We start from the raw sequence: 18315 nt of genomic DNA, 5'->3' as shown, positions 1-18315 counted from the left end.
CTAGTTATTAATCAGATTAACTATGATTTTCTGCAATTTCTGGTGTCCAGTTTAGCGTCGGTCATAACAAATCCTTGCAGTAAGTAAGCCTAACATAGGCACAAATTGTGTAACCCCCCATGTACACTTTGTTAATTAACCCCATTGCATGTTTCCATCTGTCTTGAATTCCTCATTCTTTTGCATTTCATATTTCTAGGCATTCACCCCTTTTCTTGAATCTACAGGAACCCTGTACCAGATGGGTCACATCCCAAGATACCACTAACTCTTTGCTTAGCCGAATGTTGTAAAGCACCTTCTTTCTACTATGTTAATCTATCTACTATGTGTTCATCCACTCTTCGCCTGTCTCTCTCTTCCATGTTCATTTTCTAACGTCTAACGTTTATGGTTTAAGAATACATAATCCAAGTGTTGTTCATAAAAGAAAAGAATGAAGGACATGAATTCTACATGCCGACTGTTACATGCGTATAGAAAATTTCTTGCATAATATGAAATGCTGGACTTGATGCCACAGTAGTGAAAATGTTTTGTTTACCGTACTTATTTCTTAATAAATTCTAAGCAATGAAATATACATGTTGTCTTGCCAATGTATTGTCCAGTTTGTGTGACCAAAATAATTAAAGGGAATCATTGGTTGAAGAATATCAATATAGGTAAGGACTGACACCAAGCCCTGGGTGGGCTTTAAAAAAAAATCAGAGACTAAAAAGAGGTAGCATCAGAGTAAAAGGAACGCATATTTTTGCACTTCATTAAATGGCAACAAGCTCGGAAACCTGAATTAGTCATTAAATAAGTCAGTTTACAAGATTGTTATAAGGTTAACAGGCTTACATGTCTTGCCATGTTAGCTGTTCTGAGTACATATAAAACTGTATAGATGGTCATTTAGACTTTGTACCACTCTATGTGCAGCTCCCTTTTCCATGTGCAACCTGTATGTACAGCAGTTTCTCTCTCATAATGAACAGAAGGCGATAGCACACCAAGGTATCAAGCAGCAAGCTTATATTGGAGCAATAGATACATACACATTTACTACATGTTTTGCATGGAGCCCTTCCATATATAGCCCTTCTTCCCCTTCTTTTTCCAGGCAGCAGCTCTCTCTGAAGGCCCCATTTGCAGCCTTCCTTTTTTACATTATGGCTTACTATGTGTACCAGCCCCCTCTTTCATTTCCAACCTTTCCTTGTGGTCAGCTACCCTTCAGGTCCAAGGCTTATTTGACCCTGATCATGGCCATCAGCCACTCAGGAGAAGAAATGGAATAAGGATTGTTATAGACAGTGCAGCATTATACATGTTAATAAGTGGTTATTGTTCCTTTTCTCAAATCCTCTCTTTAGTCCATGGTGTCACATTCTTCCTGTGAATTACCTCTACTGGGTCCCTGATACACACAAATGTTAACCATGCTTTCAGACACCATTATGGCATGTCAAAAACACTTTTTACCTTATTTAAAACTGTTTATTTAAATGTATGAATGGTTTTGAAGGTTGTATTCACATGAGCTTCCGAACTACATGAACAAGTTAAATTGCCTGTTTTAAAAAATAAACACTGTTCAAGTACCTTTTTGCAGACCCTAAAATCATGCTGGCCTAGTGGCCTTTAGGTCCGTCTGTTTCTAGACCTGCCCTCTGAAGAACTGAGAAAGTTTAAGTCTGGTTTTAGAGAACGCAACATGTGACCTGCTTGTAGAACTTTTCAAACAGCAATTGCAGGATCCAATTAAAACAATTACAATTGGGTCATTGGATTTCAGCTTGGAAATACTAAAAGCTGTACAGTCTAATTTTTGTGACTCCAGATATGCTTTCATGCTTTCACACTAACTGGTGTGGTATCCATCTGCAGTGCAAGTTAGATGGACAATTTCAGTTCAGTTTTAAGTATCTGCAAGATAAAATAGATAATGAGTGATTATTGCTGTCTTATTAAATCAGAACTGGATCTGTACAGTGTCATGCCAGGGGAATATGGATGACTATTCTTATGTTCTGTAACTCTGGGTAATTCTGGATGTCAGCTGATTCCTGTCACGTTTACTATAGGAGTGATTACATATTTCTAGCAATATTATTGAATAACAGGATAGTAAATAAAGTTGTACCAATATGCATACACTTTACATTGCTTTGGACGGTTAATCGTGCATTTAAAATGGCAATACCAAAACAAAAAAACATTAAATTAAAGCTTTGTTTTTGAGTTTTCAGCAATGTAGAAGAAATTCTAATCAAGTTTAAAGTCTTCCACTTTTATGATTTCTACACTACCTCTCTTTGATCTTTCTGCTCCTACTACCCATTTACTTGAATAGATTGATCTGCAAAGCAGTGGTGCAGTGCTGAGCAGCTTTAAAAGTGATTTGTCATATGGCCTCTGGAGCTTCAATTCTATTTTTCACATGGTCCCTGCTGTGACTGATGTGTTTTTTTTTTCTCCTGCATTGGGGCAAATACCATGGTAGGCAACACGGCAAAACTGGTGTGCATCATCTTGCCTAGTAAACATGGGCGTAACTAGAAATCACTGGTCCCCCCTGCAAAACTTTGGATGCCCTCCTTCTGCACAGGTAATGAAAGAGCCGATGTTGATCAATTGGCTAGTGCACACTTGAGACCTCTTGCACACTTCATGCGATGCCAATTTTTTTATGCATTCCGATTTTTGATTCTAATTAAAAAACGTAGAAGCATGCAGTACTTTTTTAAATCAACAATTGTATCGTATAAAAAAATCAGAATCGCATGTAGTGTGCAAGAGGCCCGAGGTTTCTTGCACACTACAAACGATTCCCATTTTTAATCGGTACTGCATGCAGCTTTTTTTTGTTTTGTTTTGATAACATCCAGGGAAAATTGGAATTGCAAATCAGAATTGCAAATCGGATTTGCAGAGGCCTAAATGTGTTTTCCCCATGCAGATAAAAACAGACAGCAGTGAAGAACTGCACACATTTTCTCTATCAATTACATTAGCAGATGCAGTCATTAGAACAATTGCGCAGAGAATAGAAAGCTTTATCTCTCTGTGCCCAGACCCCTCAAGCATCACTACAGTACCCAGTTCTTGCGGTGGGGTCGAAAGGCTGGGAGTAGAACTGCGCTGTACACAAGACCCTGCTGTATACTGAATTGGGACTGTCTACAAAACTTTGTGGCTGAGCAGATGCAGTCATTAGAACAATTGTGCAGAGAGCAGAAACCTTTTCTCTCTTTGCCCTTAGTTGTGAGTCTCTCAGGACAGGGAATAGAAACTTCTCCCCATGGGGCCCCCTGCGGCTTCTGGGCTCCCTGTGGCTGCATTCCTTGCTGGGTCTATTGTTACGCCCCTGCTAGTAAATGGGTTCTCTGGCCATCAATGAAGGACTATAAATTGGGGCACCTGATTACCAATTTGTTTGAGTGTTTGGATAGAGGATACCCTCACTACAACACCAAATAGGGGGCCTTTTTAGCCATCATTGTAAAGGAGGCTATTCTTAGGATAGGATGCATGCTGACCATTGGTGTAAAAAAGGATTTGTTTTGCGAGGGCCATGGTCAACACCAGTATAAATAGAGCTTTTGCTTGAGGGCACACTGGCCATGGGCACAGCATCAATTCTAAATTTAGGGCTATGTCACATGGGCAAAGTGATTACTTGGAAGACTTCAGATGTTAGGAATACCCAACTGTTTTTTACTGCACATTGGTTTTGTTGCTCTTTTACTTGTGAAGGTCAGCATCATATCTGTTTCTAGTGGACCAGGAAACCTTTTGGTTTCAAGCCAACCTCCCACTCATTGTTATTAATGTAAAATTATACAGGTAGTTCCTTATCACTAAGTAATCAACAGTGGAACTGCCTATGTGACATGAACAAGCAAGGCATCAAAATGTTGGTGAAAAGTGGTGGTTACTGCATTTTTTAAAGGGGAACTCAAACAGAATATTCATATGGGCTCTTTGCTTTTTTCTTATGCACATACAAAAAATATCAGAAATTTGCCCAGCCTTTATGTTCATTAACATAATGAACAATATTGCTTCTACTTATTTTGATAGAATAGAAATATGTTTTTGATGTGCATACATGTGACAGCAGAAGGAGGGCTGTTCTTTCTTAGTACAGAGTTTAAATATTAAGCATTGTTCACAGAATTAATACAGCCAAGAAGAGCGTAATCATAGAAGAGAAAGGTTGAACCAGTGGTCATATGCTTACCAGAGAACAGCAACAGCTGCTTTTTTCCATTTTCTGGACAGCACCGAACATACTTATTATAGAACATTTATAAAAAACATCTGTGTGTGTACTTATTCAACCGTCCCACCGATGAGTGCCAAATGCGCAGTGTCTGGCTATTTTGAAACAGTTGTATAAAATGTAAAATAACTGTACTTTTTTAAAGGGAACCTAAAATGAGAGGCATATGGAGTCTCCCATATGTATGTCTTTAATAATTGTTTTCAGATTAAAACAACTTGAATGTGACAGCAAAGACTGAAGTTCTAATTTAGTCATTTCCACTATCATAATATTGCGTAATATGAGGTTGAAACTGATTGAATATACTTAGAATATTTTCTAGAGGAGTGTCCTCCTACTAGATACATATTGATTTGGCCAAGAAATTATCCCCATAGATTGATGCAGCCAGTACTACACACAAACCTTTAGAGGTAGCCATACAACAAACATTCTCTAGTCAACCCAACTATGATGCTACTGGGTCTTAGCACTTGAGCCCCAGGCAGAATGCAGGAATATTACCGTAACTCACAACTGCTTAACTTTGCTATTGGTACTGATATGTTCCAATGATTAACACATAATATTGTGATGTTTCATCCCAGCAAATAATATTTCAGTACAACTTAAGAACAGTTCACCGGTCCACTCACTTCCCATGCTGCATGTAGTGGATTTTCTGTATGTTCTGCCATAACACAAAGTGACCTTTATCACAGTGTACAGTTTTACAAGAAGTAGAACCTGGTGGTGTAATATGCAGAGTTAAATATTGCATATCAGATTGCTGCAGACTGCTAGTTAAATCATTTTATTATTCAAATCAAATTTGATAACAAATCCTTTGTTAAAGCCTTTAAAGCATTTCATTATTACATATTAGAATTGTATTTTAGACATCTGTTTACCTTTATTAAAGTTGTATCACTATATATAAATTAATATTCTATACATAGTTCAGTTATTTTACCTTTTTTTACCATTTAAATGCAGATTGTCTTCCTTTCTCTTCTTTCCTTCACCTTTCCTTTACCTTATATACACAGTGGCTTGCAAAAGTATTCGCCCCCCTTGAAGTTTTCCACATTTTGTCATATTACTGCCACAAACATGAATCAATTTTATTGGAATTTCACATGAAAGACGAATACAAAGTGGTGTACACGTGAGAAGTGGAATGAAAATCGTACATGATTCCAAACATTTTTTACAAATAAATAACTGCAACGTGGGGTGTGCGTAATTATTCAGCCCCCTTTGGTCTGAGTGCAGTCAGTTGCCCATAGACATTGCCTGATAAGTGCTAGTGACTAAATAGAGTGCACCTGTGTGTAATCTAATGTCAGTACAAATACAGCTGCTCTGTGAGGGCCTCAGAGGTTGTCTAAGAGAATATTGGGAGCAACAACACAGTGAAGTCCAAAGAACACACAAGACAGGTCAGAGATCAAGTTATTGAGAAATTTAAAGCAGGCTTAGGCTGCAAAAAGATTTCCAAAGCCTTGAACATCCCACGGAGCACTGTTCAAGCGATCATTCAGAAATGGAAGGAGTATGGCACAACTGTAAGCCTACCAAGACAAGGCCATCCACCTAAACTCACAGGCAAAACAAGGAGAGCGCTGATCAGAAATGCAATCAAGATGCCCATGGTGACTCTGGACGAGCTGCAGAGATCTACAGCTCAGGTGGGGGAATCTGTCCATAGGACAACTATTAGTCGTGCACTGCACAAAGTTGGCCTTTATGGAAGAGTGGCAAGAAGAAAGCTATTGTTATCAGAAAAGCATAAGAAGTCCCGTTTCCAGTTTGCCACAAGCCATGTGGGGGACACAGCAAACATGTGGAAGAAGGCGCTATGGTCAGATGAGACCAAAATGGAACTTTTTGGCCAAAATGCAAAGCGCTATGTGTGGCGGAAAACAAACACTGCACATCACTCTGAACACACCATCCCCACTGTCAAATATAGTGGTGGCAGCATCATGCTCTTGGGTTGCTTCTCTTCAGCAGGGACAGGGAAGCTGGTCAGAGTTGATGGGAAGATGGATGGAGCCAAATACAGGGCAAACTTGGAAGAAAACCTCTTGGAGTCTGCAAAAGACTTGAGATTGCGGTGGAGGTTCACCTTCCAGCAGGACAACGACCCTAAACATAAAGCCTGGGCAACAATGGAATGGTTTAAAACAAAACATATCCATGTGTTAGAATGGCCCAGTCAAAGTCCAGATCTAAATCCAATCGAGAATCTGTGGCAAGATCTGAAAACTGCTGCTCACAAATGCTGTCAATCTAATCTGTCTGAGCTGGAGCTGTTTTGCAGAGAAGAATGGGCAAGGATTTCAGTCTCGAGATGTGCAAAGCTGGTAGAGACATACCCTAAAAGACTGGCAGCTGTAATTGCAGCAAAAGGTGGTTCTACAGATTATTGACTCAGGGGGCCAAATAATTACGCACATCCCACTTTGCAGTTATTGATTTGTAAAAAATATTTGGAATCATGTATGACTTTCGTTCCACTTCTCACGTGTACACCACTTTGTATTGGTCTTTCATGTGGAATTCCAATAAAATAGATTCATGTTTGTGGCAGTAATGTGACAAAATGTGGAAAACTTCAAGGGGGCCGAATACTTTTTCAAGCCATTGTATATATATATATATATATATATATATATATATATATATATATATATATATATATATATATGTATATATATATATATATACAGTATATATATATATATTGCTGTTTCACTGGATGTGTAATACGAGATTGGCTGAATAAAATTACTCACCAGCTTGCTGAAAAAAAAACAGTCCACATACATGTGCTTTTATTCTGTCTAATTTAGCTTTTTGCTACTAATGACATTGTTTTATAGCAGTGTGTTTGTAGTTTTCTTTCAAAAACCTGTTTGTTTTTTACTTGTTATTCAATAATATTGATCATCTTACCTCAGTCTGGTCCAGTGGTTTGTGAATTATTTGTGGTGTTTTAGGTGTTTGCAATGTATATTTTACTTTTGTAAAATTAATTTCCAGTTTCTGTTGTATTTTATCAAATGTCTCAAACTACCGATACTTATCAATTGTATTTATTTGTACTCATGTTGCCGGCTGTCCTGTTAGTAGAATGTGTTGAACTACTCATGTATCTATGCTCCCCAGTATTGTCTGTTTTGTACTATGTACAGCACTATGGAAAATATTGGCACTATATAAATAAAAATAATAACAGTAATAACTGTCTCTAGCACTATGTATACCTATATCCAGTAGCATTCACCAACCTGACAGACATAGTACTTTCCTGTACCGTTGATTAACAAGTTGTTATTATATCAAATATATTATTGTAGAATTGCAAATTGTGCTATAAAGAAATAATTCTTTCAAAACTATTTTTTTTTTTATTGTAAAGGCTTTGCTGTCTTTCTTTGTGGGATTTCAACGACTGTTATTTCTCTGTGTAGGCCATTTTACAAGCAGAAGATAGTTTAAAAGAACTAGATATAGAAATAGGTGAGCTGAAGAAGCGTGGCGATAAGTTACAAGTGGATCAGCCATCAGTGCAAGAATTATCAAAGCTTCAGGTAAACACAAAGGAAATACAATGTTTTAGCAATTTTTTTGACATGTGACAATAAATGTAGGATTAATAAAGATAATTTACTGATGGTTTTTTTTCTGCTAGTGCTGGGTCATTTTTTTCTAAAACCCATCCGTATGCATGTAATATGCATGCATGTAAATCTGTCATTGAGACATTAATAGGTTCACTTCTGAATTTTAATGCAGCAATGAACTGTATATCCAGTTAATGGAGTAGGTAAACACATCACCAGTAGGAATGCCACTATCTACACATCCTCCCCTGACCTCTGCTGGCTAAGTCACATAGTACACTCTTCCATCTGCTGGTGATAAGTACTTTCAGTTTAAGCATAGGACCAGGGAAGGGGGGAAGAGCCAGAGTTGGGGAAGGGGTAGATTCCCTAATACTTCACTTGGCAGCAATGTCTTATGATGAGGAAAAAATCCCAATCTCAGATTAAAGAAAGAAAATGCACATGTCCCATGAATGATGGCTAATCAGCAATTCACAAACTGGTTTCTGGCCATTGCTTGAGGAGCTTATGCTGCATGATGTGACTACAGTGATTGCCAGCAAGCAGAGGTGTATATTGCCTTTTAAACATGGCTTTTCACGTTACTGACTGTCTTCAGTGGAGCTCGCAATCTAATTTCTACCATAGTCATAGTTTAATGTTATTACAACATTATTATTAGGTATTTATATTTTACTAATGACTTCTGCAGTGATAACTGTCCTTTGGTGGAGCTCCCAGTCTACTACCAAGTCTAATGTCCTTGCCATACCCTTAGGCCCAGTTCACTCTAGCACTAAAAAACGGTCTGTTAGCAGCTCATAACGGAACGAATCCTAATGGATGTGAACGGATCCAATGTTAAACTATGGATCTGCTCACATTGGTCCGTTGGAACAGATCCATTTCGCACACTCCACTGAACAGATCGCAAGTTTGGTGCTGCAGCCATTTTCCCGGGACAACAGAGCCCAGTGAAACTGAAACGGGCTGAAGCACTGCATTGCAGGCAATGAGAAACGGATCTTTACAACACACTGACTACAAAACGGACCATTCTACGCAGAAAAAAAATCTACTTCGGTGATGGGAGTCTGGGGGTTATGGGGGTTTGGAATGCAGCAATCAATGTTCCCTACTTGTGACATGATTATATACTCTGTACAGTGCTGCAGAAGATTTTATCGCTATATGAATACTAGCTCTAGAACAGTGTTTCTCAACATCAGCGTAGCACTGGCATTTTCCCCATTAGCTATTCAGTACCTTCCATTGTAAAACAGATACAAGCGGGATAAAAACAAAACAGAAACAGATGCGTTGGAACAGAAATCACATCCGCTCTCACAGATCTGTTTACCAAAAAGTATGAACCCATTACCAGTGTGAACCGAGCCTATGACCACTTGAGGGGGGAGGGGGGGAGTGAGGGGTGTAGGGTTAATTATTGGCAAGTTTTCAGTGTGTGAGCAAAAATAGGAGTGCCCTGGAAAAACCCATGCAGTTGTATTTAACATTTTTTGTCACATTTTTTCCCTTCTTTTCAAGGACATTTATGATGAACTATTGATGATTATTAGCTCAAGAAGAAGTGGTCTGAATCAGAATCTTGCCCTAAAGAGTCAGTATGAGAAGGCTCTGCAGGATTTAGCAGACTTGATAGAAACAGGAGAGGAGAAGATGTCAGGAGGAAGAAAATGCAGTGTCTGCTCTAGAGATGAGGTTCACATTATGCTGGACAAGCACAAGGTAAATATTACACTTTTCTAATAATTCCATACAGTTGTATAACTTGTAGTACCGTCATTTCAAATGAATGCTATTTTTTAAATATATGCAAATTCCAGTGATTCTGGTTTTCCATTTCTCTGTAGCAGCCCTAACTTCCATGTTCTACTCACAGGGCCTTATGTGTACTGATACATGAGGTCAATATACAGTATATATATATATGTATATATTTTTTTATTAAATAAAACTAAAACAAAACTGAATATTATTATTTTTTGACAGCTCATATTTGTTTTTTAATTGGAGGCTATGTTACATAACGGAGATAAAGTGCTGCATCACAGTTCCCTCTGCATTACTATATCTCATAGGGCTTTGCTGTAAGAAACCTTCGATAATAACGTATATATAGGGCTGAAGTTTTTTGCAATTAAAATATATATATATATTTGTGGAAAAGCATAGAATGGATTGCTTTTATATGCCCCCAAAATCCAAAAAGAGGAAATCCATAAAGACCCATACCCTCAGAGAGTTGAACTCTCACAGAGAATGTCTCGGGGTGGTTGGAGAACATTTTGAAACTTCTGGTATGTAAAAGACCCAGCTACTTACAGAATACCACCCAACTCCTGAACCAACTATTGGCCCAGTACTTGAAGGTATCATTCTTGCCACTGTGCGTGTGGAGTCCCTTTACACCAGCATCCCATAAATCTGCAGGATGGCAATAAGTGCAGTATTACTTCTGCTGCTCCTGGACACTGTTTTTTTGGATTATGTAACTAGTATGATTTTAACAACAAATTGTGATGCCAAATAGCAAATGGGAGAGAGTGGGAAATTATCATTCCCTCTTATTATAAAAATAGCTTTGATTGGTGGGTTAGTGTTGACCAAATATCTGTGAGGAGCTTGCATTGCATGGTGAGTGCAAGCTTTTTTTGCTGCCGTATTCAGATGAATTGAATCAAAACCATTCCAGTGAGAATTTATAATGTGGCACCAGTGATGTCTCATTACATCTGTATAACTGCAGCAGTGCATTGCAGCATAAAATATTGCACCTTTCATATTTGTTTATAAATTGACCCCCTAGTGAGAAAAAACTTTGCAAGTCAAATATTAGAATATAGCTATGAAACATAACTAAATGATTGATTAAAGTGTTCCTAAGACATTTAATCTAGCAGCTTTTATATGGGCTCCATCATTGTCCTCTTGAGCCCCTTCGTTCCTTCACTGTCTACCCGGGTATATTTTTCAGTCATGGCCAGTAGGGCTTCGTCGCGCCCTGACCACCCTTGTTGCTCTTCAGTGGCTGAGAGCACGCTGCTCTTGCGCAGTTAGTAATGTGCAGGCGAGAACTGCCCAGGCCATGGGAATGCAGCAGGGGAGCAGCTGGCCACGCATGTGTGGTGAAGCCTACTGTGTGAGACTGGAAAATATACTGGGGGAGACTGGAGGAACGGAGGTGCCTCGGAAGATGCGATAGTGCCCACATCCTGCATAGGAAGCCCAAGATAAGTATAAAAGCTGCTTGATTGAATGTCCCAGGTTTCCATTAAAGGACTTACGAGCCCAAATATCGAAAAAAAGATAAGTACCTTAATCAGTTTTAAATGCACGGAGGACGCCGTCCGCGCCCTCCGTGCAGTTCCGCCGGGTCCCCGCAGTCTGATCGCCCCCGTGCCGCTCCCGACCCCACAGACGGGGTCGGGCTCCCCTTCCTCTCCCAAGATGGCCGCCGGAGCCGGCCGCGGCTGCGCAGTTCGCATACATGTTAGTGCGGCTGCGCAGCTCTAGGGCCTCCCCCCTCGATCCACGCTACTGTGCGTGGATCGGGGGGGAGGGCCCTAGAGCTGCGCAGCCGCACTAACGCATATGCGGACTGCGCAGCCGCGGCCGGCTCCGGCGGCCATCTTGGGAGAGGAAGGGGAGCCCGACCCCGTCCGTGGGGTCAGGAGCGGCACGGGGGGCGATCAGACTGCGGGGACCCAGCGGAACTGCACGGAGGGCGCGGACGGCGTCCTCCGTGCATTTAAAACTGATTAAGGTACTTATCTTTTTTTTCGATATTTGGGCTCGTAAGTCCTTTAAGGGAGGCAGATAATTTCACCTGATTTTCCACTTTTTGTAAGTATTCTCAGAGCTTTTCAATCAGACTGTGCATTTTTAGTGATGCAAGGTTGTGGTTACATTATATAATAACTGTGGGGTGGGTCTGTATGTTATATGTAAGTGGAGATTATGATCTTTATAATGCATATCTGAATTTAATTTCAGGAGTATTTTCAAGGCTTGGAGGCACACATGATCCTAACAGAAACAATTTTCAGAAAAATCAGCAGTTATGCATCATCTAGAGAGGCTCAGCAGCACTCTGATGTGATGGCGAGGGCTTCTGCAACACTGAAACAAGCTCACAAAAGAGGGGTGGAGCTAGAATACATATTAGAGGTATGCAGTAAACCTTTGTTAGGTGATATGCATTCTTGTTTCATTAGTGCACAATATTGTTGCATGTAGATTTCTTTTGAAACAGTTTGGAGTCTGCGACTGTTTATAAAAATGACACAGAAAATAGATTAGCAAATGTAAAAACAATCTACATCGTGCAAATATTACCATAGTTTCATGAATGACCCTTTAACTCTGTACTGTCTGTACAGCAGTGGGTGTTGATGCCTTTGTTTAAGTGATTCCATTCTGAAGAAGGGTATTTCATATCTTAACAAACAAAGACAAAAAAAAAAAAACACAAATAATATTTATGGGCGATGTGTTAAACACTTTAAAGAGATTTTCTTAGAAATTTGAAGCAATGCAATTTTTTCCCTACATTCTGTTATTGCTACAAAAATGCTGCAGGAAGCTCGTTTCAGCTTTTTAAAATCACACACTCTACGGTGCAATCACTCTCATAGGGTTCCACTGGTCTAGCGCTTTGCAAATTTGCTGCAGTCACTAGCGATCAGCAAGCACTGATAGCGGGCCCCTGTGCTTAGTGCTTATTTCCCCTGCTTTGAGGATTTTGTCTGTAGATTGGTCTTAAAGTGGACACAAACTAAAAATACAAGAGTTCAGAAATAAAATCTGTTTTCTAAATTATAATAATAAATAGCAGCCTTTTTTCAGCTGCATGATGACAAATATAAAATATTTTACATTTAATGGAGGAACCCCTCCCTTCCTTTCATATTGCTGGGGACAGAATCCGGCAAACTGGTGGAGTAGATGGTGTCTAGCAATGGAGGAATTGCTAATGACTGCCACCTGTATAACCCTAGTTATGAAAAGAGAAGGGTGAAAAGCATGCACTGAAATGCTTATAGGCTTGAAGGAGTGTTTATTTATCTTTGAATGTGTCGAGTGGTGCAACTAAATATTTTTAATTAAAAAAATGTTTGGTTTGGGTCCGCTTTAATAAGATCAGCTTTTAAATGTTCAAAAACTAAATTTGGGGACTAAAATAGTAAAACAGACCAAGAGCCAAAAAATTTAGTAGCACCTTGGGAGGGAAAAGCAGAGTCTATAATCACAAAGGCAATTACATGTAGTCCATGCGGAGAGAATACACTCAACCCAGCTTGGGTTAAAAGTGGCTCTCTGTAGATTGGGCTTGGGGGTCCAACTCTCCAAGGGTGGGCAATAGTAACTTGGATCAGGAAAAACAGAGAGAACAGAAATATCTCTGTTTTTCCAGAAAAAAAATGGAGCTATTACAGAACATCGATTTAAAAAGGGTTGCCTGTATTTTATGACAATTTATGTTTGATTTTACTGCTTGTTTTTAAATAGTTATTGTACTTATATATTGTATATTTACATATGTTAATCACATATCCTTTAGTCATGGATTAAATTGGATGAGAAATTTCAAGAGCTGAGTAGACAACTGGTATCAATTGAGAGCAACATACCCATTGTGGGACTTGTAGAGGAGACGGAGGAAAGGCTATTAGAAAGAATTCAGCTGTATCAGGTATGTGTGATATACTTATTGGCACCAACTGCTCTTCTGGTTTTTGCTTAGTTTTGATTGCATCAATTTCATTTTTTCTCTCTCTGTTTCATATTTTAGCAGTTGTTTCATTCTGAATGTATCCATATACAGTATGATACTTTGATGGCATTCTTACCTTTGTTGCTTGATGTTAGGATCAGCCATTAATCAGTGGCGCACGGAGGGGGTTGTTCTGGGTGTCTAGAACACCCCCCTGCACCGAGACCGGAAGTGGGGCTGCCGCATGGCCCGGCCGGCTGGGGAGAGAAGACAGAATAAAATGATGGAGGCGCCAGCCGCGCTAATAAGGGATGCGGGAGCCGGCTTTATTCCTCGCTCCCTCCCTCCCTCCCTCTGAATGCCCCTCGCCTGCGGTGAATGTGTGCCCGGCTCCCCCATGAGTGTGTGCGCAGCGGAGCGGTAGGTCCTCTTACCGCAGATCAGGCGCACCAGCAACTGGAGTCTCATGCTTCCTGTGACGTCATGGTAAACAGGAAGCATGAGACTCCAGTTGCTGGTGCGCCTGATCTGCGGTAAGAGGACCTACCGCTCCGCTGCGCACACACTCATGGGGGAGCCGGGCACACATTCACCGCAGGCGAGGGGAATTCAGAGGGAGGGAGGGAGCGAGGAATAAAGCCGGCTCCCGCATCCCTTATTAGCGCGGCTGGCGCCTCCATCATTTTATTCTGTCTTTTCTCCCCCGGGCAATCTTCTCCCCACACAGGGGGCGGGCACCTTCCTTCACCTATCTTATACTGGGGGGAATATACCTATCTAATCTATCCTGGGGGGCATATACCTATCTAACCTATACTGGGGGGCATATACCTATCTAATCTATACTGGGGGGCATATACCTATCTAACCTATACTGGGGGGCATATACCTATCTAATCTATACTGGGGGGCATATACCTATCTAATCTATACTGGGGGGCATATACCTATCTAACCTATACTGGGGGGCATATACCTATCTAATCTATACTGGGGGGCATATACCTATCTAATCTATACTGGGGGGCATATACCTATCTAACCTATACTGGGGGGCATATACCTATCTAACCTATACTGGGGGGCATATACCTATCTAACCTATACTGGGGGGCATATACCTATCTAACCTATACTGGGGGGCATATACCTATCTAACCTATACTGGGGGGCATATACCTATCTAATCTATACTGGGGGGCATATACCTATCTAATCTATACTGGGGGGCATATACCTATCTAACCTATACTGGGGGGCATATACCTATCTAATCTATACTGGGGGGCATATACCTATCTAACCTATACTGGGATGCATATACCTATCTAACCTATACTGTGGGGCATATACCTATCTAACCTATACTGGGGGGCATATACCTATCTAACCTATACTGGGGGGCATATACCTATCTAACCTATACTGGGGGGCATATACCTATCTAACCTATACTGGGGGGCATAGCCCTATCTAACCTATACTGGGGGGCATATACCTATCTAACCTATACTGGGGGCATATACCTATCTAACCTATACTGGGGGGCATATACCTATCTAATTTATACTGGGGGGCATATACCTATCTAACCTATACTGGGGGGCATATACCTATCTAACCTATACTGGGGGACATATACCTATCTAATCTATACTGGGGGGCATATACCTATCTAACCTATACTGGGGGCAACTATATGGGCTACCTATACTGGGGGGGGGGACCTATAGCTGGCTACCTATACTGCGGGCACCTATACCTGTCTCCACGTTGGGGGCGCATTTTACGCCCTCACCCTGGGTGCAATTTAGCCTAGAAACTGCTAGTATTTGGCTCCACCCACACCATATTTTGGCCACGCCCACACCCCACTTTCAGGAACCCCCCCCTTGGAAATCCTGGATTTTCCCATGATTAATGGTCTGCTTTCTTATTTCCTATCACTGTTGTCATTGCTAGCATTGTTTTATATATAATGTTGCCTCGTTGTTATGGGTTGATTGTGCCTCACAAGCTGACTGTGGATGTGGGTGTCTGATCATAAATGTATTTTGGTTACAGGAAAATAAGCATTATGTTCTGTTTGACAATTCTCTACAGTACTTTAAGTCAAGTTTAGCGGAGCACCAACCAAGACTTTACCTGGTTCTTGAAGATGGGAAAAGACTGCTGATGTCTGTCAGCTGCTCAGAACTAGAGAGCTTGCTGAATCAACTGGGAGAGCAGTGGCTGGCCATCACCAGCAAGGTCACCAAAGAACTGAACAGATTAGAGAATATCCTCAAACACTGTACAAGGTACATAGTATAGACTCTCCTATGCCTTACACATATAAAAAAAATAATATAAACAAATGACTTTGTTGCCCGTAGCATCTAGTTCATTATCGGTGTAATTTTTACAGTTCAGTTGTGGAAATGGGACAAAATGCCCGGTTGCTATGAGTAAGGACATTAGTATTTTAGAACGTTTTTAATTCTTTAGATGTCCCATAGCATGTATTTCTTTTTGTCACATGATACATGAGTCAAGTCAGTTATTGAACTGAAAGGATTATGAAGACTGTATGTCTTTTTAAGGCCTGAACCCATGATGTGATTTTCTCAATGATTTCCGATCCTGACGACCGCCGATACTTTGAGCGATGAGAAATCGTTTCCATGATCTCATGATGTGGGTACAGGCCCACAATCATGTGAATGTCATTTAGCGTCATGCCTCAATAACGACCATCACAGCAGATCGGATCTTTAAGATCACAGACACGCAAAGTCCTGTGATCGATTGACTTCCTGTTCACCCCGTTGTCAGGGAGACATTGCTGGATCCATCTTCCTCTGTCGTGTAGTATTTAGCTTAAAGTGAACCTCTGGACTAAAAATCTACTCAGCAGAGCTGAAAAGGCTTGGTGTTTCTTTAACAGTTTCACAGCATCAGAACTTTGTTTTTCTTACCAAAGCATTCTTTATAGCTGCATTTTTACCTAAGCTCACTCATCAAAGAAAAAAAGCCTTTTCTTTTTTTCCCTGATGCTGTGCAGAGCATGATGGGATTTCCTATGTTGTTGTTCACATTGCCTAGCAACTGGGAGAGGTGCTCAGGACACAGGCCAGTTGGAACTGTGTCTCATGCTCCCTGTCACCTCCTTTCAACCAAAAAGATGGCTGCCATCATGAAATCAAACATTTGCCTGTTCTTTTAAAACAGTGTGAGTAAGAGATTATATTACCTATCTATTTTAATTAACATAACTAATGTAACTTAATGACAGTATGTTTGTTTAGGCTGGAGTTCCTCTTTAAGCTAAAAGGATAGTTGCTATGCTTATCTGACATCAGTAGTGCCTGAGTCACAGACCTGGAGAAAGCATGCAGCCAGTGGAGCCAATCTTGAGACAAAACAGCTGATTGTTATGTTTACTATGCAAGACAAGCCAACACAAAAAAAAAAAAAAAAATCATGTACATTTTTCTTGTCAATTTTCCTAACACTTACTCTTCTGTTCATCACCTGTGTTTTCTGAGCTTCTTCTGTTTGATTGAAAATGCTGTGCACACCATCTGTGCTCACCAAATCCCCATTGTACACTGACTGGTATCTGGGCATTGGGGTCGCTGAATTTTCTGCTATGTCTTACCATTGGTCCATTCATTTGATTCAATGGAAATCATCACAGGTAGATTCAAAGTATCCCTGTAGGGAATTTTACATTTTGACGTACCACAGTGTATTGGAAATGGAAGATCAGCACACAAGACAGGCAAGTGGCTTTTCCAAAAGGGAGTCAGTAACAGCTCAATTCTATTCCTATGAGTTGAAGTTTCCTTATGCTGGGTACACACGATAAGTTTTTCCGCTTGATTTTCCACACAATCGTTTTTTCTGCTCAATTCTGTGCTCGATTCTCTTATCTTCCGCTCGTTTTACTTATCTTGTTCAATTCACTTCTATGAGAAATCGAGCCAAAAAAAAAACGATCGGAAGGAATATCAGACATGTCGGAAATGATCTATCGAACCCATCTATCGGGGGTAAAAACGTATGGTGTATTCCCAGCATAAAATACAAGAACAAATGCACAAATACACATGCACAATTATATTGCAAATCAGAGTAAAATCTTTTTTAGTATACATATGTGAACTCTTAAGATATTGTATTGATTTTTCTTATCCCACATAATCTTTTAATCATTTTCTACTCTTTTTAGGAACATTGTAAAATATTTCAAAGTTATATGAAGAGCTTAAATAACAATCTTTTGTTCTTGTAGATATAAAAATGAGTCCGCTGATCTTGTTCACTGGTTGCGGTCTGCTATGGACAGGCTGGACTTTTGGAATGAACAGTCAGTTACTGTACCTCAAGAGCTGGAAATGGTCAGAGATCATCTGAATGCCTTCTTGGTGGGTATTTGTAAATAACAGTTTCATTCAATATTATGTACGTACTCCCTGTTTCATCAGGCAACCCCGGTTTCCTACCACATCTCAAAAGCATACATACTGGTAGGTTAATTGGTTTCCACCTATGAAACTGACCCCAAACTTTGGCGAGAGTAGCACTGTGATAGCAATACATATAACTGTATGCAGTATAGTATACAAACATGTGACCAGCTTATTGAGTGTACTGTTAGGCAGGGTTCACATGCAAATTTATTTTCCTTTTTTTACCGTATCTAATGAAAGTAATTTGTTTCAATT

General features: G+C 40.2%; 1 protein-coding gene across 15 annotated transcripts in view; it reads left to right on the top strand.

Moving 5' to 3' along the window:
• The window catches only part of SYNE1 (spectrin repeat containing nuclear envelope protein 1), a 707535-nt gene that overhangs the window by 530141 nt on the left and 159079 nt on the right, over positions 1-18315 (top strand). For all 15 annotated transcript variants that reach the window (XM_068232018.1, XM_068232025.1, XM_068232014.1 and 12 more), the window contains 6 exons: positions 7735-7854; positions 9418-9618; positions 11887-12060; positions 13454-13585; positions 15710-15906; positions 17883-18015. In XM_068232018.1, coding sequence (XP_068088119.1) covers positions 7735-7854; positions 9418-9618; positions 11887-12060; positions 13454-13585; positions 15710-15906; positions 17883-18015 — 957 coding nt within the window. The remainder of the gene's footprint in view (positions 1-7734; positions 7855-9417; positions 9619-11886; positions 12061-13453; positions 13586-15709; positions 15907-17882; positions 18016-18315) is intronic.

The sequence above is a fragment of the Hyperolius riggenbachi genome, chromosome 4 (assembly GCF_040937935.1).
Source record: "Hyperolius riggenbachi isolate aHypRig1 chromosome 4, aHypRig1.pri, whole genome shotgun sequence".
Taxonomy (NCBI): Eukaryota; Metazoa; Chordata; class Amphibia; order Anura; family Hyperoliidae; genus Hyperolius; species Hyperolius riggenbachi.
This window is presented reverse-complemented; position numbering and strand designations above follow the sequence as displayed.